The 27,094-nt window shown below is 48.5% G+C and overlaps 1 protein-coding gene across 1 annotated transcript in view; it reads left to right on the forward strand.

Annotated features, from left to right (window-relative positions):
• Window positions 1–27,094, forward strand: part of LOC146860897 (uncharacterized) — a 1,545,865-nt gene that overhangs the window by 1,462,526 nt on the left and 56,245 nt on the right. Inside the window, exons 37-38 of the mRNA XM_085646178.1 lie at window positions 2,454–2,599; window positions 11,096–13,021. Coding sequence (XP_085502304.1) covers window positions 2,454–2,599; window positions 11,096–13,021 — 2,072 coding nt within the window. The remainder of the gene's footprint in view (window positions 1–2,453; window positions 2,600–11,095; window positions 13,022–27,094) is intronic.

The raw sequence follows: 27,094 nt of genomic DNA on the forward strand, positions 1-27,094 counted from the left end.
GTCGGAGTCTGCATTAGCATCCTTGCGCCCTACTATGTCCATGGCTACAGAACCACTCAAATCTTTACAGCAAGAGGTGGAATACTTGACGACTTGACGAACTGGGTGGAAACATATTCATATTGTAGGACTGCCGTAACAGTTGGAGGGACCCAGTATTGACTTGTACCTAGAATCCTGGATCTCTAAAGATATCCAACAGGGTATTGTCTCCAAATTTTTCTCAATAGAAAGGGTGCATGGGGTTCCAGGTGGTCCTCCACGCCCGGGCAATCCACCGAGGCCGGTAGTGGTAAGGTTGTTTAACTACCGGGACAGAGACCATATCCTCCGAGCGACCAGATCCAGGGGCCGCTGGCAGGCAGAAAATGCAACAGTACACATTTACCCTGATTATACCCTGACTGCACAGCGCCTCAGATCCTCCTATATGGAAGCTAAGCAGTGCCTCAGGGAGCATCAGATACAATATGCATTACAATACCCTGCCAAACTGCGCATCCGTCATAAGGATATAAATATATACTGCTCCACCCCAGAAGAAGCCTAGTCATGGATAGACCAGAATTTTTTGGCACATCTCCTGCCCACGGCCCTGGCAGACTCGTGCCCAACCTGGAGACTCGTGGGAGCACGTAGAGGGCGCAGAAGAAACAAAGTACAGCGGCCTACCAAGAAGCAAGTGGCAGCGAAACGAGCACAGGCAATAAAGACAGCGAAGCACCTTAGCAATCCCACAACACCCACTAGAACTGATTCGGACTCAGACACAGGGCTTGATTGTTTGTTAACCTTAACAGACTCACAACATGCAGAGTTGCGGGGAGGAAGCCCAGAGATCACCCTGCAGAAGGCAAATGAATTGCATATTTGCAGTTGGTGTATGAATAATCAGTTACCAATGTGTGGGTCACCCTAGGTATTTTTATTTCTTCTTGTCCAGAAACAGGAGGCAGAGTTACAAGAAATCATAATTTTATTCAGTACATGGCAGCCAATTTAGGTAGGACAGCATAGAGATGCGCCCCCTAACAACGTTAAGCGTCTGTGATAGCACTCGATTTATAATCAGTTTGATAGCATTTCAGTGCATGTGCCCAATTGTCTTTTGGCAAGCTGGCCTTGGATGGGGAGTTAGGGGAATGTTTTTATTGTTTAATGTGATCTCCATTTCCTACCATGATATCTATGTGATGCAATTTGAGTATTGTCATATACAGCACGGCGTTCATGGAATTTGCGCGGGCTGGCAGGATGTGTTAAACGACTATCTATCAATATTTGCCTAACCACAAGATCTCAATCGCATTAACACAGCAGACGCACCTCACCACACAAACACTTGCCTCACTGCGCAAGCGTTGGCGGGGCACGGCCATAGGCACCACATACTCTGGATATGCTAGAGGCACCCTCATATGGGTGGCACCAGGCACACGTTTAAAAGTGATACACACCCGGATAGACTCTCAGGGCTACTATGTGGTGCTGTAGGGCCTACTAGGTGGTTTCCCATTGACACTAATCTCCCTGTACACCTGAACAATGGGCAAGCACAGTTTCTGCAGTCACTCACGCCATCCCAGCTCTCTGACCCCTCAGCACCAACACTACGGGGAGGGGATTATAATTGTACCTATGATCTTGATCTGGATCGCTCACGTCTGCTGCTCCTGGGAGCGCAATCCATTCAACTATCGCGGCACCTGAGAGACTGGAAGGACCACATGCAACTGAGTGACGTATGATGTAGGCAACACCACGAAACGCACACATACTCGCATTATTCCTTGATGCATGATCTTCACACGCGGATTGATGCAATATATTGCTCTGTGGAAGCCTTGGTTAGGGTAACGCGCACGGAATACCTAGCATGTGCACTTTCTGATCATTACCCATTACAGTTACACCACTCGTGGGGCACACAGAGCTAGGATTCTGAACTGGCGTCTCCCCATCTCAGCGCTCAGGGTAACGACATTTCGCTCTGCCATCTCACAAACGATCACCATATATTTCCAGAATAATGCAGGCACCGCCTCCAATAGAAGCAAAGAATGGGATGCATTCAAATTGGTCACTGGGGGACATGCCATTAAAACAACATACGGTTCCCGCATGGACCTGACATCAGACCTACAAAAGCATGAGTCAGAAGTCCAAAGATGTGAATGCCTGGCACCCACAGACCCCCAGGTGGCTCCTCTGCTAGCTAAAGCACAGCAAGCATACAAGGACACTTTAGAGAGTCTTTGTGCACTGTACTACATACACTATCGAGCTCGACAACACACAGAGGGTGACAAAGCAGGTAAAATCCTAGCTTGGCTCTTGAAAACTGATGCTTCACAACCTCCCATTATGGCGATATATAACAATGAGGGTGTGTTGGTAAATACACAAGCGGCAATTAGCGACTCCTTTTACAAATATTACACTCTCTTGTACAGAGCGCCCACCACTGACAATCTCCCACACATTCAACGATATTTGGCACAAGTGAAGATTCCGCAGGTCACACAGCCCCAACATGACTCGCTCGAGGAACCTATCACAGAGGATGAAATACTCGACGCTATTAAGCAGCTAGCGGCAGGTAAGGCCACGGGCACTGATGGTTTGCCTTCAGAGTTTTACTCTACTTACTGAGAACAACTTGTACCCCACCTCCCTAATGTATACAAGGACGCAAATGAGGGAGGGAGCTCCCATCATCCTTGCGAGAAGCGCTATTAGTGGTGTTACCTAAACCGGGTAGGGATCCACTACAGATGGCCTCATATCAGCCCTTGTAATTATTAAAAGCTGATTATAAAATATTGGGGAAAATACTGGCTAACAGGCTAATAGACACAGCATTCCTTCTGACACACAAATACCAAAATGGCTCCATTCCAGGGAGAAGTACTGGCCTGAATTTGCACCATCTGTTTAAACTGCTGGATTGGGCCCGTGCGGAACCTGACACCCCCTGGCTAGCAGCCTTGGGTATTGAAAAGTCATTTGACATCTTGGGCTGGCAGTATCTGCTGGACGTTCTGGGTAAATTTGGTATTGGACCTAAATACTTACGCTGGGTGTGCGTATTATACATAATCCCACAGGCAAGGGTAAATACAGGTCGAGACATTTGTCTACAGTTAGTTATAGAGCGTGGCTCCAGACAGGGCTGCCCGCTATCACCTATCTTGCTTGCATTTGCCGTGGAGCCCTTTGTATGCAAATTACGTCAACGGGTGCTGGACAGGAGAAGCCATGCAAACAGGCAATGGCATATAATATAATTGTATGCAGATGATGCTCTAGTCAACCTCCGGGGCGAAAGCATTGTGCTGCAAGAACTGATGGAGCTCTTAGATACCCAAGCTCATGCCTCGGGCCTTCGGGTTAACTGGTCTACATCAGTAGCCTTTCCCATGAGAGCGGTTCCACCAGATCAAAGACAGTCCACGCCTTGTACCCCGTTGAAGTGGACATTTGACACTTTCAAGTATCTTTGTTTCCAAATATATCATTCTAGTTCAGACATCATTGATGGGAACATAGGTAGAGCAATGTCCAGAGCACGGGCAGCCCTTCCTTTTTGGCGTAACCGCCCCTTGTCCCCTATGGGCAGAGTGGCCATTGCTAAAATGCTTTTACTTCCGCAGCTCCTCTACTTCTTTACCGCCCGCCCCGATAGCCTGCCGCAGAATATATTTAAAGACCTGGAAGCACTCCTTGTTGCATTGATATGGGGAGGCTCAAGGTCCAGAGATTTGCGGGCCCCCTACAGCAAGTTGTAGCAACGACTTGCGATGTAATGGCTTGCATCGGAACAACGCAGTCATTGTAACGACCGTGTTGTAATTGCATGCGATGTAAACGCTGTTTCCCATGTGAGGCCTAAGGGCCAACCAACACCATATGCACCTATGCTACCACTGGGGATTCTACCGGGCTCATTTGCTTGCCACAACTGCCCGGAAGTACAGTCCTGGGCTGCGTTCGGATTGGAAACCTGGGCCGACTTATTCTTAGATTCACAACTACAGAACCTTGAGGGGTTAATGAAGTACTTTGGGATATCACAGGGAACATTCATGCTTTATGCACTACTAGCATGACAATTCCTCCAAACATGGGGGAACGATGATAAAGAACCAGACACATCGCAGACACTGCAAACATTACTTACGCATGGTAAAGGCAGACATGCTGTGACAGCGATTTATAGACCAGATTCTATTTCCCTGCTGGCACCACTTCGTGCATATTGGAACTCCGAGTTGTCAGCCACCATAAGTGATAAGCAATGGGCACAGTGTATAGGCTACCCAAAAATTATATCCACGAATGCTAGACTGAAATATACACAATTTAATTACTTACATCATACATATTTAACACTACACAGATTAGCCCGTATGTACCCTCCCTCTGTTGACGCTTGTCCTCACTGCTTAGCAACAGACGCAGAGTTCCTTCACATGGTCTGGTCATACCCTTGCCTTAGTATTTACTGGAATGAGGTAGCGACGACTCTAGGGGAAGCAACTGACACATCATTACCTGTGCAAGGCTTGCACTTTTTACTTGGTATCACCAAGCACACTGCTACGCAAAAAAAACCTTAATACATTTCTGGACCTAGCTTTGGCACTGGCAAAGAGGAGAATAGCTATTTAGTGGAAATCGAGTGCCGCTCCCAGCAAAAGCAATTGGCTGTTGGACCTCCGCAAGGCACTAGTGGCGGAACATGCGGCGCAAGCACTTAAGGCACCCGCATCCCCCCACACACTAACCCCATGCAGTGGTAAGAATACCTGTTGTTTGTAGAAGGCAGATTAAATGCATCCAGTTCAACCCAGGGATGAGACGGTTCCTCGTTCTGGACATTTGATCTAACACGCTGCCATATAGGCACGAGCATGTTAGGCCACTCCTCAGATATGTCCTAACTGGTCAAGAGCTGAGGCGACAGCGTGTATCGGTGGAAGGGTACGCGTGGCATTCCCCCTCCCTTTCTCGCTGTCCCTAAATGTGCACACATAAGCAGTTACCCTTGCTCTTACATGGCCAAGAGGCCCATACATGGTCAAGAGGCCCAGAGGAATGAATGGGAATTGCGTGAATTACGTGAATTGCGAGTACCCAATAGGTACGCACGCAATTTCAAAGGTTCAAGGGTTCCTAAAGGATGCCCTGTTGCACCCCTGAAATGTGCATGTGTGCACAAGTGGCGCACATACATGCCCGATGGGCATGTATGTGTGCCACATGGCACTTTGAAAAATGATAAAATGCGCATTTGTCAAGGTAACCGCAAATTACCACCAACATGAAGTTGGTGGTAATTTGCGATTCCTTACAGCAATATCGCAATTTGCGATTGCTAATAGAATAGAATTTAGGAAATCGCAAATTGCGATTCTCTAAATGCTTGCGCAAAATAGGGAATTGCAAATTTTGCTATTCTTTATTTTGCCAGTAGGTTTTTCTTTCCTACATTGCACACAGCTAAATTGCGATCGCAAACATTGAAATACTGCGAATTTCAGCGTTTGCGATCGCAATTTAGCTTCACGCATCTGGCCCTAGGTTTTCTAACCCTTTGCCCCACCCAATTGTGGATGATCCTCCCCAACCATTATGTGAGGCTTGTAGTTTTACTTCTACAGGTGTCCTTGACCCTATGGCTCCTGCTGTATTTCCTACAAAGGATGTCTTGTGGAATGTTTTTAAAAAAAAATCTTTATTGATTTTTCTTTTATCTGATAGCAAGTGCAATCAAAAACAAAAGGAAAACTAACATATATTGTCATTGGTAATGGTAAAATCTTATACACAATGTTATTACTGTTTCTCACATTTCATATCAGCACCTCGCATCTTATAGGCATACAGAAAACATTTCTGGTCAAGCACGATGTAGATCTGAGTTATATATTCCATCGCACTGCGTGGAAGTGTTTGGATAGCATGGGATGAGTCCGAGTGTATAATTTTGGACTTATACTTCATTAAGGTGTATCTCTATGGTATGGCACGTCACTTCACAACACTACAGACATGTACATAGAGGGGTCCATTTTCTTAGAGAATCAATCAGTACAGGGTGCGAGTCACATCCTTGTCTTCTATATCTTGTATATGATTTAGCAGGTACTTGTGTAATGGATCACATATATCTATCAGACGAGATCGGGGGAGGGCAAGTGTTCAGCATATGCGGTCAGTTGATCTTTTTTTGACCTATTATGTCAGTGAGAACCACAGACATTTCCCTTCAGTATGTTTGTATTGGACCACAGGACCAATCCAGATGAAGAAGATACGCTCCAGTCATTACGCACCATGGGCAGTTGTCATCAGACCGAAGACGCTATTGGTGTAGTCTAGCAGGGGTATAATACATTCTGCGGAGGAATTTATAAAGGATTATGAGAAGTCTACTGCTAGATGCATTCCGAACTGTCTGTATGCAGCAAAAGTGCCATTGTTCATCTGTAATAGGGGCTCCTATATCTATTTCCCACCTAGCTTGTTCCTGTCCCACTGTGAAGGGTATCGCCAGCCGAGCCATTCAATATAAGAGCGAAACAAGGTGCCTTGCCATCGCAGCCTTAAGCAATGTGTGTAGAGTATCTAGTGTAGAGGGTTCTTGAGGAAAGTCTGGGGTGGTAGCCCTGACGCTGTGTCATAAGCAAATGTACAAAAAGATATTGAGTCGGGACGGTGACACCCCCGGCAAAGAATGTGTCTCGGGTTACAAAGGAGCCCTTACAATAGAGACCCCCCCCCCGAGTAGCAATTCTGCATTGGCGAAGTATCTGCCTGAATGCTGTCTCATGTGTGACTGGTAGAAGTTGGTGATAACACAAGGGGATGCGTAGGGAGTACATCAGTGGCTCGTTGAGTCTTCAGGCCATTTTGCACAATGCCATGGAAGTGCATGCCACTGTGGAATCCACCAGTGTGGTGAAGGTCACTAATGAATGCAGAAATGAAGTCCGTGGAACGTTGGCCATATAGCCTTGTTCTATCACCAGATGCGGTATGGAAGTGGTTGGTTTGTACCGGTGAATGGCATGGTGTGCCTGGGCACACAGGCAGTACAATTCCATATTCGGTGCTTCAAATCCTCATTTCGACAATGGCAACGTAAGAGTGTCCCATTGGATACGGTTTTGTTTACTAGCCTATGCCAGTCTAACCATCTGTTTCTTAAGTGATTTGAAGAAGATAGGGCCGTGCCATAATTCGCTTTAATAGTTTCCTCTTTGTCCCTCAACATACCACTCTTAGATATCAGAGCTTGGAGTTGTACCATTTTAATGGAAATTCCAGAAGGAACTGCTGCCTGGCTGATGTGAGGGGATATAAACTGGATTTTTCTACTCAATTAATTTGTATACCAGACAGCCCCAAACACCTGACAAATTTGTGGAGCACTCCATTGAGACTGACCTAAGAATTTTGCAAATAGAGGGTGATGCCATCTACATATAATGAGACTAGTATATGTCTAGTGGGGTATCGGATTGTCTATTCTCGGTGGCATTGATAGAGGTTTGCAGACAGGGGCTCCATTGCCAGGGCCAAGAGCATTGGTGACAATGAACAGCCCTGCAATGTGCCTATGGTGATGTTGAATGGAGCTGAGACCGGCCATTAATCCTAACCTTGCCATTGCTTGTGAGTAGCAGAGAATGATTCATGTCAGAAAAGAATGAGGGATCCTCATTCAGAAGAATATGGTCATTAAATAATCCTATTCCAATTAATCAAATGCTTTGGTGGCATCAAGAAATGCCGCTACTGCAGCTAGGTCAGGTTTATGTCCTGTAATAGAGCAAATAATGTACGTAGGTTATGAGATGTAGAAGCCCAGATATAAAACCTGATTGGTCTGGTCGAACAAGGAAATGTCATTAGAAGGGTAAGGCGATTAGCAAATACTTTTGTCAATTGGGGTAATGAGAGTGCCCCCCTCCTCTTACCGTCATCGCCTAGACACGCTCCTGCGGCCTGCTCACCACCCGCGAGCCTGTGCTGTTTTGGGGAAGCGCACTCCCAGCGTGATTGCAGTGCCACATAATAAACGCCCAGGCTGCATGCCACTTTGACTACAGGATTTTCTGAGATCCGCGGCGGCCGCCGTTTTGCTCCTCCCCGGGACCTACAAAGCGCTGGCCGATCTGTACCCACGATAAGGGGCTGAACTGTACTGCCTGTTGCCTTTCTCTCCGATAGGGATTGCTGGGGAGAGTGCCTCTTCCTGAATGAGCTGATGGTGTGATCTGGCCCTGAGGTTCTCTTGTGATATTGCTGCCACTGGCCGCCGATCTTGAGGCCCTTGCCCTCCTTGCTGTGAAGCGTGTTCCCTGGCTCTCTACACACCGGAACTACCTGGTTTCGAGGCAGCTTCGCCCAGGGCCTGCCCAAGACCTACGCAGTATATGTACATTCTGCCTGGCGCCAGATGCCCAAAGCTTACGCCTCCCACGAAACTGCACAACAGAATGGCAGCCACTAGACGCCAGTAGGCCTGTGAACCGTGTGGGCCTGACGTTTGACCAGATGCTTTGGAGGAGCTGGAAGCTTTTCCAACCAAGACGCAGCTAGCACCCGAAGACGCCTCCTCAACAACTACTGAGCCTAGGTGCACCTGAAGGGCCACAAGCGGCCTGAGCAACCGCAGTGCGCAGTGGGGGTCCAGCAAATGGTCAAGACTGCACTTTATCTCATACTGTGCGGATACTGATAGCTCATCTTACACTCCTGACCGAGGTGTCGCTGCAACGCAAAGCACACGAGTTGACAAGTGGCAATCGGCGCCCCAGGCGCGGCCCCCCCGCCAATATGAAACCCAAGGGAGGTCCTCCCGTGCAGTCCAACAAACTGGACAAAAACTCAATCCCCAATCAGTCTACTCCGGATGAGGAGGCGGCGGATGGTCTGGCGGGCGACTCTGAGCCCTCGCTAAGCTCCATAATGACTGCAATCAGGTCTTGGGTGCCACGCTTGAAACAAAGATCGACAAAGTCTCTATTGAAATGAATTTACTCAGGGCCGACATGAACAAAACGACGGAACGCGTCACTCAAAGCGAGATAACTGTCACTGAGCTACAACATAAAACTTGTTCGCTGGAAGAAAAAGTCCAACATTTGACCCAGCAGCATCATCAGGTTGCACTTAAGTTGGAGAACCAGGAGGGGCGGGCCCGTCGCAGCAACATCCGAGTCATTGGGGTCCCTGAAGGGGCAGAGGGGTCAAGTGTGGATCTCTTCCTCGAAGATCTAATACTAAACCATCTCAACCCTAAAAGACTCTCTGCCTTCTTCACAGTGGAGCGGTTACACAGGGCCCCAATCCCCCCACCAAAACCAGGGGCAGCCCCAAGGACTATCATTGCTAAAATCCTCAACTATAGAGATCGGGATGCAATACTACAAGCGGCACACATACATGGGGACCTCAGATACGAGAATGTCACCATCAGGTTCTTTCCGGACTTTACCCTCAAGGTCCAACAGGAACGCCGTACCTTCAACGGAGTGAAGCGTGTGCTGAGACAGAGGCGTCAAATACATGATGTTCTACCCAGCAAAACTCAAAGTGATGATAGAGTTCTTCACCAACCCCATGGACGTGCAACAATGGCTGGATGAAGGACCTACACGGAAGACATGACAATTAAACAGGAGTGGATGGAGGGATTGACGCGTGAGTCCGCTGAGCTCCCAGGATGGCGGAGCACAACCAGACAAGAGAAGCCTGAGATCCTGGCGATCGAAATCCATGAGCCCAGCAACCTCTGTGACCGGTGGAGACTGAACTCCTTCCATCAGAGAATGGACCCTGAGACTCGTTGTAACACTCCGTAATGTATATATCACCTGTTCTTCTTTGGGGTGTAGCAGCCACCAGGTACTTTAGACACTACGGGACCAATAATATGTAAGAATGCCTCTTTCCTAATGGGGGCTGAGTTAGGCTCTGGGGAGCTGTAGGTGGTGTCATTCCACAACCCCTGTAACAGTTAACAAGTTCATTGGGGCGACAGGCGCTCTGCTAGTTGGGGATGTGGGTAGTTGTGAGCCGAAACAGCAGGGTTGCAGGGAGGGAAGGGACAGTAGCGGGAGTTCTTCCTTTATTGTTTTTCTTGTTTTTCTCAATGAGAGGGGGGAGAAGGGGGGATTGGGGTCGGGGGAGATGGGTTGGGGTGTTATCATTGTTTTATGTTATTCCAAATGCATCGACGGTAGAATCTGACAATCACACAGAAGAACATGGACTTTACTATGACCCCAATGAGTACACAATTGGACAAAGGCATTAAACTACTGAGCTGGAATGTTAATGGACTTAGGGACAAAATCAAGCGTAGTATTGTATTGCAACACATCAAGCGCCACGCCCCAGATGTTATTCTGTTCCAGGAGACGCACCTCGTGGGCAACTCCTGTAAGGCACTCAATAAGTGGGGATTCCACTTGATAGCACATGCAGGGTTCACAACTAGTTCACGGGAAGTAGGCATAATGGTGAAAACTTCCTTCCCTTTAGCCGTGAGCTCAACCTGGATGGACGACAGAGGCAGGTATGTGGGAGTCACAGGTGCTTGGGAGGGTTACACGCTCACACTCCTGTCGGTCTATGTGTCCCTGGTCTCCAACATGCTACATTTACGGATTTGGGCACTCTCCTTCTCTTCCTTGCCAGAGGGTCTCCTGGTAGTCGGGGGGGGATTTCAACTCAGTGGCTTCGGGCACTTTAGACAGACACCCTCCATGCAAACTCAGTTCCTCTAACAGGTGGCTGCCTGACTTTCTCGATGCATTGGGACTGGTTGATGGGTGGAGGTTGCAACACCCAGAGTCAATCCAACACACTTTTCACTCCGGAGCTCACCACAGTCTCTCCCACATTGATTACATCCTGATCCCGGCTTCTCAAGCAGCTCACATCCGCGAAGTCAAACACTTAGCAAGGGGAATCTCGGACCACTCCACCGTGTGGGTTCACGTAGTCCTCGGCCAAACTCAAGTGGGGAGGGTTGCCCCAATTAATCCATGGTATCTCTGAGTCCCGGGAATCCGAAAAGCAATATTAAAAGCCATAGACGACTACTTCCAAGGGAATGAGGGCTCAGTAAAATCTCCCCAAACCCTATGGGAAGTGTTCAAGTCAGTAATTCGGGGACAAGCACTGTCGTTCATCGCTGGCTCGAAGAAAGAAAGACAGAAAGAGATTGCAGCTACTGAGGCAGAAATAGTTAGACTTGAAAGGGACCTGGAGACTGGGGTAACGCGAGAGAAACTACGCACTTTGCGCCTCAAGCAGGAGGAGTACAAAGCGCTAGCTATAGACAGGGCCAAAGCCCTAAGTAGGGAAAAGTTGGGCAGAATATACAACCAAGGGGACAAAGAGGGTAAGCTGATCGCCTGGCTCGACAAAAAGGAATGGGCGAGACGCTTGGAGGCAACACTGGTAGGTGCAGACACCACATTTACCACCGACCCTCAAGAAATCGCGAATCACTTTGCCACGTACTATGAGGCAGTATACACTACAAGTGTGCTATACTCCGAAGACGATTCCCATGAGCTATTACGGGACACTGCGCTCCCAGTCTTTTCGGAAGAAGACCGGCACTTCTTAGACAGTGCATTAACTAATGAAGAAATAGCGCAAGCTATTAGATCACTGCGCTCCGGCAAGGCCTTAGGCCCAAATGGTCTGCCTATTGAACTCTACAAGCTGCAGCCCGACAAACTAGCCCCGTATCTGAAGACCATGTTCGGGGAGAGCATAGAGTTGGGAAATCTGCCGCATGATCAGAGATTGGCCACATTGATCACTATTCACAAGGAGGGTAAACTCAAAACCAACTGTGCCTCGTATAGGCTGATCTCATTACTCAACGCAGAACCCAAAATCCTGGCCAAACTCCTGGTAACTCACTTGGTCAAAGTAATTGGAAACCTAGTCCATCCTGACCACTCTGTCTTTATGCCACACCACAATACGGCGCTGAACCTACGCAGACTGCATGGAGTGCTAGGAAGAATTGATACCATTCAAGAGGAGGCAGTGGTTGTTTCACTAGATGCAACCATGGCATTTGACACGATCGAATGGCCCTATCTCTTTGCTGTACTTACGAAGCTGGGATTTGGCCCGGAATTAATTCAGTGGGTACGGATTCTATACTCTAAACCCCAAGCGCCAGTTGTAGTCAATAACAAGAAATCAGTCAAATTCACTTTGAGTCGAGGTACCCGACAGTGCTGCCCCCTTTCCCACCTCCTGTTCGCCCTCGCCCTTGAACCACTTGCGGCCTGGAGTCGCCAGGATCTGGGGATACGAGGTCTGCGATGGCCTCCAGACTGGGAAGACCGTATCTCCTTGTACGCTGATGATATCCTTCTGGTCCTTGCCTCTCCGAAGAAATCATTGGTGTGTGTCCTAGACATTATGGCAATCTTTGGTAGATATTCTGGTTTCTCCATTAATTGGTCTAAGTCCCTCCTATATGTCCTCAAAGGCTTACCACCCTCCCTCCCGAGGGGCTGCCCAATCCATATTAACACTGTGGGCTTCAAATATCTGGGTATCTATGTTACGCTAGACTCCAAACTCTGCTATACCAAGAACCTTCTACCACCGCTGCAGAGACTAAAACGTGACACAGCCAGCTGGAAAGCTCTCCCACTCTCATTGCTGGGCAAAGCGGCCCTCTTTAAGATGATGTCGCTGCCCCGTTTTCTCTACGTCTTGCAGAATACTTTGGACCCTGTCCCAGCACAATACTTTAGAGAGATCGAGGGCCTCCAGAGGAATCTGTTGTGGGATGGAAAACCCCGCATAGCGTTGACCAAGCTCACTCTAAATTTGTACGACAGGGGGCTTAGCCTCCCTGACATTAAGCAATATTATTGGGCGGCCCATCTAGCAGCCATCAATCAGGGCACCTATGGTCGGCCTGGTGATCCTGGCTATGCCATGGATAAATGTATCCTACCGGGCAGTAATTACAACAGGGCACTCTATTCCAAGCCCAAAAGGTACCCCTTGACTGGACCGACTGATCACTCGGTTAGCGTCTGGCATGCCGCAAATAAAGCTCTGGGCTGGGAGTGAAAGCTGACTGTGGCGACCCCACTGTGGGACTCTGAATTATTAGGCAACTTATGGAAATCAAAAGGTTTCGATAAATGGGACCTCATTGGGATATCTCAGGTCAGAGACATGTGGGAAAAGGGTAAAGTGAAACCTTTGCTTCCTTGCAGCAACAACATCAGCTGGCCGACACGCACTGGCTTCTCACTTCCCAGACGGCTCTTCCCCTCCAGAATCCTCGCCGCTGGAAGATAAATGACTGGACGGACACCTGCCTGAGAAAACCATATCACTGACTTATAAAAAACTAATCAACAATATGGCAGACCCCCTTGGACCGCTACGTGTGAAATGGGCGAGGGATGGAATTGAGTTGGATGATGAGGACTGGCAAGAAGCTGTGTCGTCACCAAGAGTAGTAGCAATTTCGGACAGACTACGACTAAATCAACTCAAAATCCTCCATAGAGTCTACATCACAGGACCTAATCTGGTTCATATGGGTAGGGTAGACAGTGGAGATTGCAGGAGACAATGTGGCCAGGAAGGAACATTCCTCCACATCCTTTGGGAGTGCAAATACATACAGGCATACTGGCGTAGTATTCATACAATACTAAGCGAAGTGCTCTCTATTGTCATCCATCCCGAAGCACGTAGATGCCTCCTAAATGTATGGGAACCCACGGACCTAAATAACTACCATACACAGTGGGTCACACTGGGGCTTATGCAGGCAAAGAGAAACATTGCACAACTGTGGGGGGCGGTGCAGCCACCGGCAGTGGAGGCTTGGAAGGAAGACCTTGACTGGTGTATGTATAGGGAAAAGACAGTTTACACTGCCGAGGATGTCCCCGAAAGTGGTCTAAAATATGGAACTCGTGGAACTCCTACCGTGGCCATATCTACAGCCCTCCGCTTAACGTTGACATAGTCGACCCCTCTACTCCGTAGTCCGTACACATGATGCTCTGGCACAAAAGGTGTTAACAGTTTTTTCCTTTTGCCTCTGAATATGATGTAAGTGATTCCTCTGTATTATATGTCGGATGTCGATGAATGTTTAATAAAAAGATTTATAAAAAAATATATATATATTTTTGTCAAAAGTTTAGCCTTGCAGTGATGAACTACAGTGGCTTGTAGGATTCACAGCTGTCAGGGGTTTCTCCGGTTTACCTCAGCAGTGGCTGCTGCTAGTCTGAAGTGTTGGGGGCAGCGCGGGGGAAAAAATAAAAAAATAAAGAAATGTGTATTTACCTTTCACCACACAAGACCCGATCTTCAGCTCCCATGCCACGCTGCTCCTCAGTTTCCGGCACTGCAATCACTATGAGCACAGGCTCCCAGACTCCCCATGCAATCCCAGCACTACTCTCACGCTATTACTCTCAGCATGAAAGAAGTGCAGAGATTGAGCGGGCCGGTTTTAGGCTCCAACAGGGACTGGGAGCCTTTACCCCTGAGCACTGATGACATCTCCAAGGTACAGCCTGGAGATATCAAAGTGCGCATTTTGGTTTGGCTGTCCTAAGACTGCCGGCCAAACCGACATGCGCACTTTCAGTGCCTACCACTCCTACCCTCCATTCTGTGTGTTGCTGTAACATGACCCCGCCCCCCTAGACTCCGCATTTGGAAGTGAAAATAAAATGACAATGAAGTTTTGTTGTCGTATTTTTTTTACTTTTGTCTGCTGTCTTTCAGCAGTGGGGCCACACTCCTCCACTATAGCAGAGGAGCCATCCCTGGTTTAAGAGGTGCAATAATGGTGGGAGTAGGCCATTCTTCCTTGCCCCCTGGTACATGGACTTTAGGATGGTAAGCAATGTGCTGACATACACTTTATAAGAGTCCGCAGGCAGGCAATCAGACCCAGAGTCCTCACTGAATTGTAGCTGCATGATAGCTCCTCTGATCTCATCTTTCTCGATTTCTGCTGCAAGGAGGTTTTAGTGGGTGCCATTTAACCAACCGAGTGCTACCTCATCTAGGTAAACATTGATATATGGGTGTTTTCGATCTGTGGGACGTATATAGGGAGCCACAGAATAGGAAAAATGTGCATAAAATATCTGGAGTGCCTCTAAGCAGTGTCCTATCTTCGCCCCGCACCTCAAGGATTTCATTGGCAGAGAGTGGCTTCTATGTCATAGTGGCCAGTGTATTCCCTGGATGTTCACCCTCTCCATATGCTCTTGTGCTGGCATATCTACTGCAGTAGAGGCATTCCCTTTCCACAATCTCTTGAAATTCAGTCAGAGTAGTTCTTATATTTTTATGTGAACAGGATCCTCAGAATCGGCCAATCTGGCCTCAAGGTCTTTCAACTCCCTCTCCAGCTTGCCCAATTGATCTCTCAGAGAATTCAACACTCCCCTACTTTTGGTCAGGCATATACCACAGATCCTAACTTTGAAAAGCTGCCACACTGTGCTCACAGCAGCTACTGAGTCTGCGTTCCTAGAAAAGAAATCAGCAATTTCCTGTCACAGCTCCTTGTCAAACGGGGTATCCAGGAGTAACGTGGGAGAAAGCTGCCATAATGTACGTGCTGGGGCAGGGGATGAGGGGCAACACCATTAGGACAGGAGAGTGATAAGAGTATGTTTGTGTTAGGTGAAGGACTTTGTGCTACCAGGGTCCTAACTCCCTGGCGATAAGCCAGTAGTTTAATCGTGATGACATGAAATTTCAGGGCGATCGAGTGGCAGTCGCCGAGTGGATGACCACCAACTGTCTCCAAATGAATGCCAACAAGTCGGAGGTGTTGTTGGTGGGAGGGAACCATGACCGTTGGAATGAGCAATGGTGGCCAAAGAGTCTAGGCACTGCCCATGTTCCTAAGCCTGCAGTGAAGAACCTAGGGGTTTGGATGGATGCTTCACTTAACTTTCAGACTCAAACCAAAAAGGTGGCGGGAACCTGCCTTGGTCTGTTGCGCGGACTCAAACCCATTCTGGCTTCTTTGATGCCCCGACGAGGCAGATCATCATCCAGGCTCTGATCATGTCAAGACTCGACTACGCCAGTTCATTGTATCTGGGACTTAACAAGTCAGAAATACAAAGGCTACAGAGAGTCCAGAATGCAGCCGTAAGATCTCTCCTCGGTCTGCGCAGAGCCTGCTCAGTGACAACCGCCATTCGCCGTCTCCACTGGTTGCCTGCGGCTAGGCAAATCGAGTTTAAGGCACTGTGTATAGCCTTCAAAATCCTGAAATTGGCATCTCCACAAATCTTGACCGACCTATTTTTACCCTACACCCCCACATGTTTGCTCTGTTCCATGGGACAATGCCTGGTAGAGATCCCCCGCGTGAGAAGGGTTTGCGCCGGAGGTCGTTCTTTTCGAAACAGAGCTGCCATCCTTTGGAATTCTTTGCCGTCCCACATTCGGGGGCTCACTAATTACCTCCAATTCAGGAAAGCCATTAAAACTTTTCTTTTCCCCTCTCTGTAGGCCTTCCTGTGCCCTTCCATGCGTGACCATTTCTCTGCTGTTCAGCGCCGGGACGCCTCTTTGCTGGGGCAGCTGTCGCGCTTTACAAACTCATAACATAACATAACACACTGTTGTATACCTATGAATAGCAGGTTCCCTCTTTATCAGATGAGTGTAGCATCATCCATGCATCCAGTAGCTCATGATCTTCCATAATGTCCCATACGCGGAGCCCTGCAGTGCTATGGTAGGTGGCAGGGGAGTGTGATCGAACAGTATATGCGTTCAGGGCAACATTAAAGTCAACCCCCATAGAATGTGGGATGGACCTTTGTCTGCAATTTGTCCTCACCACCAATCAAAGAAAGTGGAGTCATCGGTTTTAGGTCCATCACAATTGATTACGGTGACAGCTGTTGGGGCCAATCTGCTCCACATCAGTGAATATCAATCTTGAGTATCATTCAATGTGCCTTGTTGGATTTATAGCACCTCTTTGTGAATGAGGAAAACTGTGCCACTTGCATTTAAGGAGTATGAGAAGAATTGCCTAAGGGAGGTCCACCCTGTAGTCTTGGTGGATTCTATTAAGTGAGTTTCTTGTAATAGGGCAATGTGAATCTTGTGTCTATCTAAATAGGCCAGTATGTGTCTGCGCTTATGCAGATTATCTAGCCCCCTGACATTGCAGGTTGAGCAGATATGTGGTATGTGGGGTATTAGTTTGTAATGTAGCACCATTGCCCATTTTAGGTTGGTGTGTAAGGATGAGCTTGTTGCGTCACACGAGAAAGATGAAAAATGTTAGTTGAGAATAGTGTGGCATAGAGAAAATGATTCAATGTGCACAGTATAACTTGTCACACAGTTCCATTTCCCCCCTCCACTTACACTGGTGCCCCAATCCACCCCAGGGATGCATATCCCTACCAAACAACCTCAAATACACTTATAAATTTTATAGTAAACACAGTAGCATTCTGATGAGGATGTCTCCATTGTGCACCGTAGGAGAGTGAATTAGAAGAGAAATAGTATAGAGTGAAGAGAAAGGTAGAGAGAGTGGAGAGCTGTGAATAAACAGAGAATGTGAGCGTTGCCTTACTAGGCTAATTAGAGGAGAGAGTGTGGCGAACAAGGTGTATATCTATTGATTGAATTGGGGTATCCTGAGGAGGTTCTCCAGAGAGCCAGACAGATTCTTCCTCATGTGTACGAGGGGGATTATTGATCATCTGTGGTGGCTCCTCACAGTAAATTAGGAGTAGGGTAGGCAGAGAGCCAGAAGAAATTAATACCGAAATGGTGTAGTTGATGGTTCCCGTGATTGACTAGGAGGTGAGGCAATAATGCCTCTCAAGGGACCATATGATGTTCAGGCGGTGCCATTGAGGAAGATTTGGTAGCAGGATGACAGCTTCATCAAGGTTCTAGAATCATAAATCTAATTTGCCGCACTCTGCTCGTCCTACCAGCGTGTTATCCCAAAGCGTTGTGGTCCATGTAGTCAGCGTCGGCGGGTGCGCCTCTGCCCAAGTCTTGAGTGAAAGTAAGTGTTGCGTTAGCCATCCCTGGACACGTGTTTCGAGGTAGTTGCCTCTCGTCAGCAGGGAGTAGGTGAGTGTATAGGGTTGCTGCGTAGACTGCCAGAAAACGTTTGCTCAGGTAAAGTACCCCTCGTGGCGCGCAGGTGCGTATCTATGAGCTCGTCAGCTCCACCGGCTCGAAGGAGCCTGAATATTAACATAAATCTAATTGGCCGCACTCTGCTCGTCCTACCAGCGTGTTACCCCAAAGTGTTGTGGTCCATGTAGTCAGCGTCGGCGGGTACGCCTCTGCCCAAGTCTTGAGTGAAAGTAAGTGTTGCGTTAGCCATCCCTGGACACGTGTTTCGAGGTAGTTGCCTCTCGTCAGCAGGGAGTAGGTGAGTGTATAGGGTTGCTGCGTAGACTGCCAGAAAACGTTTGCTCAGGTAAAGTACCCCTCGTGGCGCGCAGGTGCGTATCCATGAGCTCGTCAGCTCCATCGGCTCGAAGGAGCCTGAATATTAACATAAATCTAATTGGCCGCACTCTGCTCGTCCTACCAGCGTGTTACCCCAAAGCGTTGTGGTCCATGTAGTCAGCGTCGGCGGGTACGCCTCTGCCCAAGTCTTGAGTGAAAGTAAGTGTTGCGTTAGCCATCCCTGGACACGTGTTTCGAGGTAGTTGCCTCTCGTCAGCAGGGAGTAGGTGAGTGTATAGGGTTGCTGGTAGACTGCCAGAAAACGTTTGCTCAGGTAAAGTACCCCTCGTGGCGCGCAGGTGCGTATCCATGAGCTCGTCAGCTCCACCGGCTCGAAGGAGCCTGAATATTAACATAAATCTAATTGGCCGCACTCTGCTCGTCCTACCAGCGTGTTACCCCAAAGCATTGTGGTCCATGTAGTCAGCGTCGGCGGGTACGCCTCTGTCCAAGTCTTGAGTGAAAGTAAGTGTTGCGTTAGCCATCCCTGGACACGTGTTTCGAGGTAGTTGCCTCTCGTCAGCAGGGAGTAGGTGAGTGTATAGGGTTGCTGCGTAGACTGCCAGAAAACGTTTGCTCAGGTAAAGTACCCCTCGTGGCGCGCAGGTGCGTATCCATGAGCTCGTCAGCTCCACCGGCTCGAAGGAGCCTGAATATTAACATAAATCTAATTGGCCGCACTCTGCTCGTCCTACCAGCGTGTTACCCCAAAGCGTTGTGGTCCATGTAGTCAGCGTCGGCGGGTACGCCTCTGCCCAAGTCTTGAGTGAAAGTAAGTGTCGCGTTAGCCATCCCTGGACACGTGTTTCGAGGTAGTTGCCTCTCGTCAGCAGGGAGTAGGTGAGTGTATAGGGTTGCTGCGTAGACTGCCAGAAAACGTTTGCTCAGGTAAAGTACCCCTCGTGGTGCGCAGGTGCGTATCCATGAGCTCGTCAGCTCCACCGGTTCGAAGGAGCCTGAATATTAACATAAATCTAATTGGCCGCACTCCGCTCGTCCTACCAGCGTGTTACCCCAAAGCGTTGTGGTCCATGTAGTCCGCGTCGGCGGGTACGCCTCTGCCCAAGTCTTGAGTGAAAGTAAGCGTTGCGTTAGCCATCTCTGGACACGTGTTTCGAGGTAGTTGCCTCTCGTCAGCAGGGAGTAGGTGAGTGTATAGGGTTGCTGCGTAGAATGCCAGAAAACGTTTGCTCAGGTAAAGTACCCCTCGTGGTGTGCAGGTTCTAGATTCAGCCCTATTATGACATTGGTGACGAGGATCTGAAGGAGATGGGAGGAGGTTTAATAGGGGAAGTGCATATGCGGGTTCTGATGCATGAAGTCTGCAGCCTATTACAATCGTAAAGAAGTGTTTTTTCCCCTGGCAGTACATGCAAAGGCAATCTGGATATACCATTGCATAGGGGAGGGCAACAAGCCACAACTTCTGTTCGATGGGTGCAAATTTTCTTAGCGCTTCTTGCACTGCAAAGGAGACGTTGGACTATATGGTCATTCAGTTTCTGTTGAACTGTGAGGTCCACTTTTCCCTTGTGAGGCATAGGGCACTGTCCAGATCGCGATAGTTGAGTGGTCTGGTGATGATTGGTCTCTCAGGATCGCCAGGAGGAGGACGGGTCAGTAGTGCATGATGAGCACCCTCAATACATTTAGAGATGGAGTCCATGCCAAAAATGGTGCTAAGGAGTCATTCAACAAAGCCGTCCATTTTACCAGTATTGGGAGATTCCAGGACCCTCAATATCCGTAAATTGATCTTACTAGATCTCTCATCTAAGTCTTCATTTTGGGCTGAAATGAGCTTGAGCACTTTCTCCATGTTGAGCAGTTGGTCACTGCGAGTTGATACTGTGTCTTCCACTGTGGACAGACTTTGTTCTGTCTTTGTGAGTGGACCATCTTGTTTCTCCATTTTATGTGTGATGGATTCCATTCTATTATGCACAGTGTCTGTTTTCCTTTCTATTAATGTAAGGTTTTGCTGCATGGCTATCAGTAGTGTCTACATGCCTACTGCATCACTAGGCCCTCTGCAGATGAGTTTTTTTCACTAGTTGGTCTGAGCAGTCGCTTGGGATTTGATTGTACATCCAAGCATCAAACTGCAATTTGGTCTGTCTCCCATCTGTTTAGCCCATGATTTTACTCTATGATAGAGAGCCTGTGGGGCGGGCTGTAATGTGCCCCCAAGAAGCAATGGGATATTGCACAGGTCGGATATGTGCAGTGAAGAAGGTGCCCACAGGCCACCCCTGGGGCCTCAGTTGTGACATGCAGAGTGTCTCATGTGATGTTAAGAGTATGTGGTAGAAGGTATGGACAGTGGTAGAAGTGTGTGGAGTCTCTCAATGACCAGGGCATCCACTGAGTCAGAAGGACAGATTAGATTTCTCCTGAGGCACTGCAATGACCCAGTCTCACCTCAACACCACAATCCTGCCAGAGGGGCACAAGCGGCCTCGGTCCACAGCAGCAGTTTCCAGGCCTCCCGTTTTGTCAAGACTAGGTCCCAACTAACAGAGTGCCATTTTGTAGTCCCAGAATCCTGTGCCAGTTGTGAAAAGTACACACAGAGTGGTGCTGAGCAGGCACGTGCAGTGCGCTTAATTAGGCTGGAAGTCCACCGGCCACATTTACACATGTAGGAGGCTGCAATGTGGCAGCTTAGGTGCTGGGTGTCTGCCATTAGTCGACTGCACATCTGAAAATGCCAGTAGCCACCCTACCCCATGCAATAAGAAGCAGGCTGTCCCCTGCGTTGGTGGGAAATGCAGTATAGTGTGCAATGGAGTGTATCCTCCAGGTGGCCAACAGCTCTTAAATTCAGGTGCACGGGGGGGCTCAGTGTATGCGTGTGGCCTGCAGGCATAACTTCAACCCCGCCCACAACGTGACAAGCCAGTTCTCGTGCAGAGTCCCCCCGCAAGAGGGAACCAGTGTGTTGCCTTCACCAGCTACTTCAGAGGCCCGTAGGGCCCAGCAGTGCCCAGCACACAGCAGGCAGAATCCCCAGGCCCCATGCTTCACAGTCCCAGCCTGAAGCTCGACACCCCTCTCAGCTGCAACGAAAACCTACCAGCTTGAGCTTCAACCAGTGATTGTGCCATCTTGTCTCCTTGTTACTTGTGCAAAAAGTCCTCCGAGGCCCAACAGCAGCCACTTTGTGTGTCATGTGGGGTACCAACACCACCCCTCCTCAGGTGGAGCAGCCTCCAATCCTCAGCTATGACCAGTCGATCAAGGGTGGCATTCATAGACCTGCACACAATGTGCAGTGATCTGCCCTATGCAGCAGCCTCGCTGTTCTGGTCCATGGGAGGATGATCTGTCTCCCCCTGGATTGTGATTGTGGCTGAGAATCCCTGAGCCTTGTCTCTCTTCAGCATGAACCATGGTATGGCAGTAACCTGGAATGCAATAAGTAGGTTACTGCAGTTATTCTGCGCTGTTTTTCTCCAGAATTGCAAGGGCATGCACCCGTGATTGTCTGTAAGTGTCTGTGTTGTGGGTGGTGTTGAATTAAGGTTTGATGAGTTCAGATGAGGCAGGATAATGCCAGATTGTGACCCCGGGCTGCAAGAACCTTGCATTAGTGGGGCCATCTTGGGCACCAGCTCTTTAACGCCCCTGTCTCGCGGAATCTTGCAGGCATTCTGAGCAAATTATCCTGTCCAGATTGGTGCAAGTTTCCTGACAAATATTGCTGTGATTTCTACAGGGAAAGGCCGCCCTACTGGATGTCTTGCCATTTGGATTAAAACTACCATGTTGCGTACAGCCAAAGTTATTGACTTGGACTCCCCAGATGTCTTGTGTGTCACTCTTTGCTTCCCTTCTGGTGGCTTTTTTTGTACATATAATGTTTACAATAGGCATGGGGTAGAAAATTTTATCTACCAAATTTTTATATGAATACTGCCCATCTGATGACTCTTCCTTCTGGTTATTTAAAAATTGTAGCAGGAGATTTTAATTGTAACTTTGAACCGCTCAGCACTGATTCTGATTTCTTGATTGGAGAGGAGGATGAAGCATGGTTAGTTCCTGTGCTCTCGCCTCCCCTCCCCATCACAAAGTGGACAGTTGCTTCTTTACAGTTGAATGCCTTTACCTTGAACAATGGCCTTCAAGCTTGTAACAGGAGAGCATTATCTAATAAAGAAGGAAAGCACTCCTTTAATCGTCAGGGCAGCACCCGCTGCATAGGTTACATTTTGTTGCATGTCAGATTCTGGTCAATATTGATTGAAATGCAGGAGTCCTCCCCAACAGGATGGTGACCATAATATCTTAGATTTGACACTGAGATACCTGGGTTCCACTATCTCAAGTTCCTTCACTGAACCCTTCGACAGGAGGCTCGTACCTACTACATTTTGTCATAGGCTAAAATGGAGTTCCATGGCTGACTCTCTGGCAATCCAGAAACGGATTTATGTGGTGGTTGCTTCTGGTTTGGAAGCTGTGCGGGATGTGTGAGTAAGCTTCTTGCACTCTGTATTCCTGGTGAGTTATCCATAACTCCCTGTTTTCCTCCCTTAAGAACCTATTCTTGGTTGAGTCTAGGTCCATCCCAAAGAGCGCAAACTTGGCATCATGGTACACCAAATAATGAAGCATTGGAAGGCACACCCTAACTCAAGCTATCAAGAAAGAGAACAGGAAATTAATTCATGAAGCTAGTTCATCCTACAAAGCCACTGTGCTAAGTGTCACATTTTTAGTGGTTAAAGGGAAGGGTCACTGCTCATTCTGGGTGAATTCTTGCTAATAGGGGATTGGTGGCTATTTTTCTGATGGATAGGAACATTTCCGAAGCTGATTGGGTTGAACAATTTTCCAAGCTGTATTCAGCTGTCACAGGTGTGTATCACTCTGAGGGTGATTCAGGTGGAATACTTGGTCCTGGGAGGGACAGCTGTACAACTGATATCTCTTTCTATGCAGAGGGTCTGGTTCCAAGAGAGGGCACCACTATAGCAGGTATCTCCTTGGGAGATCCTGGGTCTAGGTCAGACACTCTAGATGTTAGGCCAATTTCTGCCATTGAAATTGATAAAGCAGTTGGTTGGACTACTCCTAATATAGCTCCTTTCCTAGGCAAAATCCCCAGGGATCTATTTAAGGCAGACAATGACATCTGGTGCCCCTCTTTTGTTTTATATTTTAGTGCTATATTAGGAGTTGCCCCTATGCCTTCATCATGAACCTGGGCTGAGATAATCCTGTATTTAAAAAAAAAAAAAAAGAGCTCGAGGGCACTCCCCTCCAATTACAGGCTTGTAGTTGTAAGCCTGATGGACAGTTCCCTGAAATATGTTTGTCAGATGGTGTTGGATAGACTGCAAACTTGGATGGAAGACATGGACCTGCTGACTCCCTTACAAGCTGGCTTCAGCAACATTTTTAACAGCAATGATCATGTGTTTCGCCTTCGATTAATATACTGGAAACACGTTATGCTGTGGGTAGGACATTTATATTTGGTCTTTGTGGACCTTTGGTGTGCATTCGACCATGTACCGAGAGAATCGTTGAGGAAGGTTATGGTCTCCCTGCCAGCACTCCACTTATTCCCTTCCAGTTAGACGTGGTCCACAGGCCTCCTACTAATAAGTGGGCCTTAGACCAGTATTGTATTGGTGGAGGGCCTGGGAGTCCCCAGAACTCATGCCACACCGGTTGGCCTTGGAAGAGGTAATGAAGTTACCCAGGGCTTCTAGAATCCTGTGGTTCAGGTTTATAAAATGCCAGCTGATTAAGATAGGATGCAGGAAACTTTGGTCTACACCTGAGGCTGATTGTGGCATTTCGAAAACAATACTTAAGGGGCTTCACTGGCATTATTTTGATGCCTCGACTCTTAGGAATGAGAAGGTGCAGCCTTCTTAAGTTTAAATATGTCTACATCATAGAAGGCTGCCTAGATGACATCGAAACCCCCTCCCCCCCACCCCCTTGCCAAAGCAATGTACAAGAAATTCCAGTTTGGGACCCTGCCACTCTGACAAGTTACAGTTAAATGGCACCATACCTTTCCAGAGTCATATGTGTTTTGCCCCTTCTGTTCCCAGGTGATAGAATCTATTGATCATGTTCTGATTTTCTGTCCATTTTATCAAGTGTACCGGGGGAAGTGGATCTTGCTGCTTTGTTGCAATTTAGGGTTTAGGGATTATAGCTTAGTGATCATGACACTCTTTAAGTACTACACAGTACCCTCTACACGGTGTCTAGTGGATGTAGAATTGCTGGGACCCCAAGGAACCACCCAAGGTGAGTAAGTAGGGACCCCACAGAGGACGGGTGCAGTGTGGGAACACAACCGCGTGCTACGTACAATTCTATGGGAGAGTCGCGGTTGATGTTTTAAAGGTTAAGGCCTCTTCTAAGTGGACTTCGAAGAAACCCAGTGGAAATTAGGAGTACGGAGAGCCACCCCTTCCATGGATACCATAGTACCAGAGTTACCTATCCTAGGGAAACCGGGTGCATAGGTCTGAAGTGCCGTCAGAAACCGCCGTCGAGCTCTATGGAAGACTTCGAAGAAGAGCCACTGCTGGTAAGAAGAAAAATGTCCATCGGAATCCAAAGGTGGATTCTTGGTGAAGAGTATCTGAAAGCAGAGGGGACAGAGTCTGTGTCACTCAGGAGTGACCAGGGGCTCAGGAGACAAATGCCCCCCGATGTTGGGTGCTTCAGGTGCGTTGAGGGGGTTCTTGACTCTGCAGCCACCGGGACCAGGATACGTTGAGGATGAACAGGAGCCAGATACGAGCTGCCCCACGAAGGATGTTGAGTACTGAGGGGTCGGTGTCCGGTGGGAGCACCAACAAGCCTTAGCATCTGCAACCGACGCAGAAGGTCGAAAAAGGTTATGGTTCGGATCAGCAAGATCCAAGAGACTCACCAAACAAAGGGGAGTCAGGGCAACTCTGGAGCAACAAAGGGAGCTCACGAAAAGCAAAGTTGATCCTCAAGAGGACCCACAGCCGGAGGCACAGGAGTCATGAGGGGACCTTGAGCAGTTTTGCAAAGCACTCAGTGCGAGGAGGCCGGAGCTCTTTGGTGGAAATGGTGCCAGAGTTGGGGCTACTCGGAGCCCAGTGCACTTGTTTTGGAAACACCAACAAGCATATGTACTTGCAAAAGTGTGCACTGCACAGGGGTACAAGTATTGCAGCCCCCACAAGGGATTCTGGCCTCAAACTTGGTGAGAATGCAGCTCAGACCTCAAGGGACTTGGAAACCCCCCTCCTGTGTTGCTGGAGACTTCAGAGTCTCTGGGAGCTCAGGAACAGCAGACCGGTAAGTTGAGATGTGGTGCCTGCAGTTGCAGGGGAGTGACTCCTTCACTCCAAGGGAGATATCTTCAGTTGTCCTTGATGCTCCACAGGTCCTACACAGAGCCTGTATGGTGCACGGGCACAGACGATGCTTTGGACAGAGAGGGAGACAAAGTCTCACCCAAACGAATTCCAGCGAAGTCCAGACTGTCCAGACAATCGAAGGTCAGTGGTTTCTTGATCAGAATCTTGTCCACATCGAACCTAGGGTCCTACAGCCAGGTAAGCCCTGTTGTAACCACAGGAGAGGGTTGGACAGATTCAAGGGACCCTCCCAGGGCAGGGTTTGGACAGGGGGAGGTTACTCCCATGTCGTTTGTCCAGTTCCGCACCAGAGCAGGAGCTCCCACAACTGGTTTGAACTGGACTATGCAGGGGGACACCAAATGTGCCCCTCATGCAGATTTTCGGTCACTGGCAAGTGCACCCACTCAGGCCTAATACACTAAATCCTGTCTAAGAGGTGGTCACACCTCACTGTGACAGGATGCCTATTGTTCTGCCTTCCCCTGCTCACACTTAGCTCAGCAGCGGGGGGCAGAAATGTGTCTCTGGTCAGCAGCAACCATTTTGGGCTGCCCGGGACTAGAAGGCTGGTACTGGAAACACCAGGGACCTCACAAAGCTTGTTTCTGAGGGGTGGAATCATATCTCCCACACCGGTTACGGGTGTAGGGGTATGATTCCACAATGTCTGACACCAAACACGATAGGGTTACTTTCAGCCACTCGTAGGCTGCAGGGGTGTCCTGCTCATTCAGTGGCACCCTCCCACTGAGAACCAAGCACCCTGCCTTCAAGATTGTTAAGGCCTGCTATAGGGGTGACTTATAGGTTTTAAGTGTAGTGACCATTAGATATAGAAAACCTATTTCTTAAGTAAGTGGTGCATGCACCAACTTACACAGGCTGCAATGGCAGGCCAGTAGGTTCCATTCTGCATGGACTCTCATGGGTGGCATAATACACGCTTCAGCCCATGGGAGGCCTCTGGGGTACCTATGCCATGGGTACCATATACTAGGAACTGACAAGGGTACCCCAGTATCCAATCTGGAGTGTACCTAAGTACATAACATAACAGTTTAGGGAGAAAGCAGATAGACTGGGGTCCTGATTAGCAGGAACCCAGCCAGACTAGTCAAAAACCAACACAGCACCAGGCAAAATATGGGGGTAACTAT

This window comes from Triturus cristatus, chromosome 3_1 (genome assembly GCF_964204655.1).
Source record: "Triturus cristatus chromosome 3_1, aTriCri1.1, whole genome shotgun sequence".
In the NCBI taxonomy this organism is placed as follows: domain Eukaryota; kingdom Metazoa; phylum Chordata; class Amphibia; order Caudata; family Salamandridae; genus Triturus; species Triturus cristatus.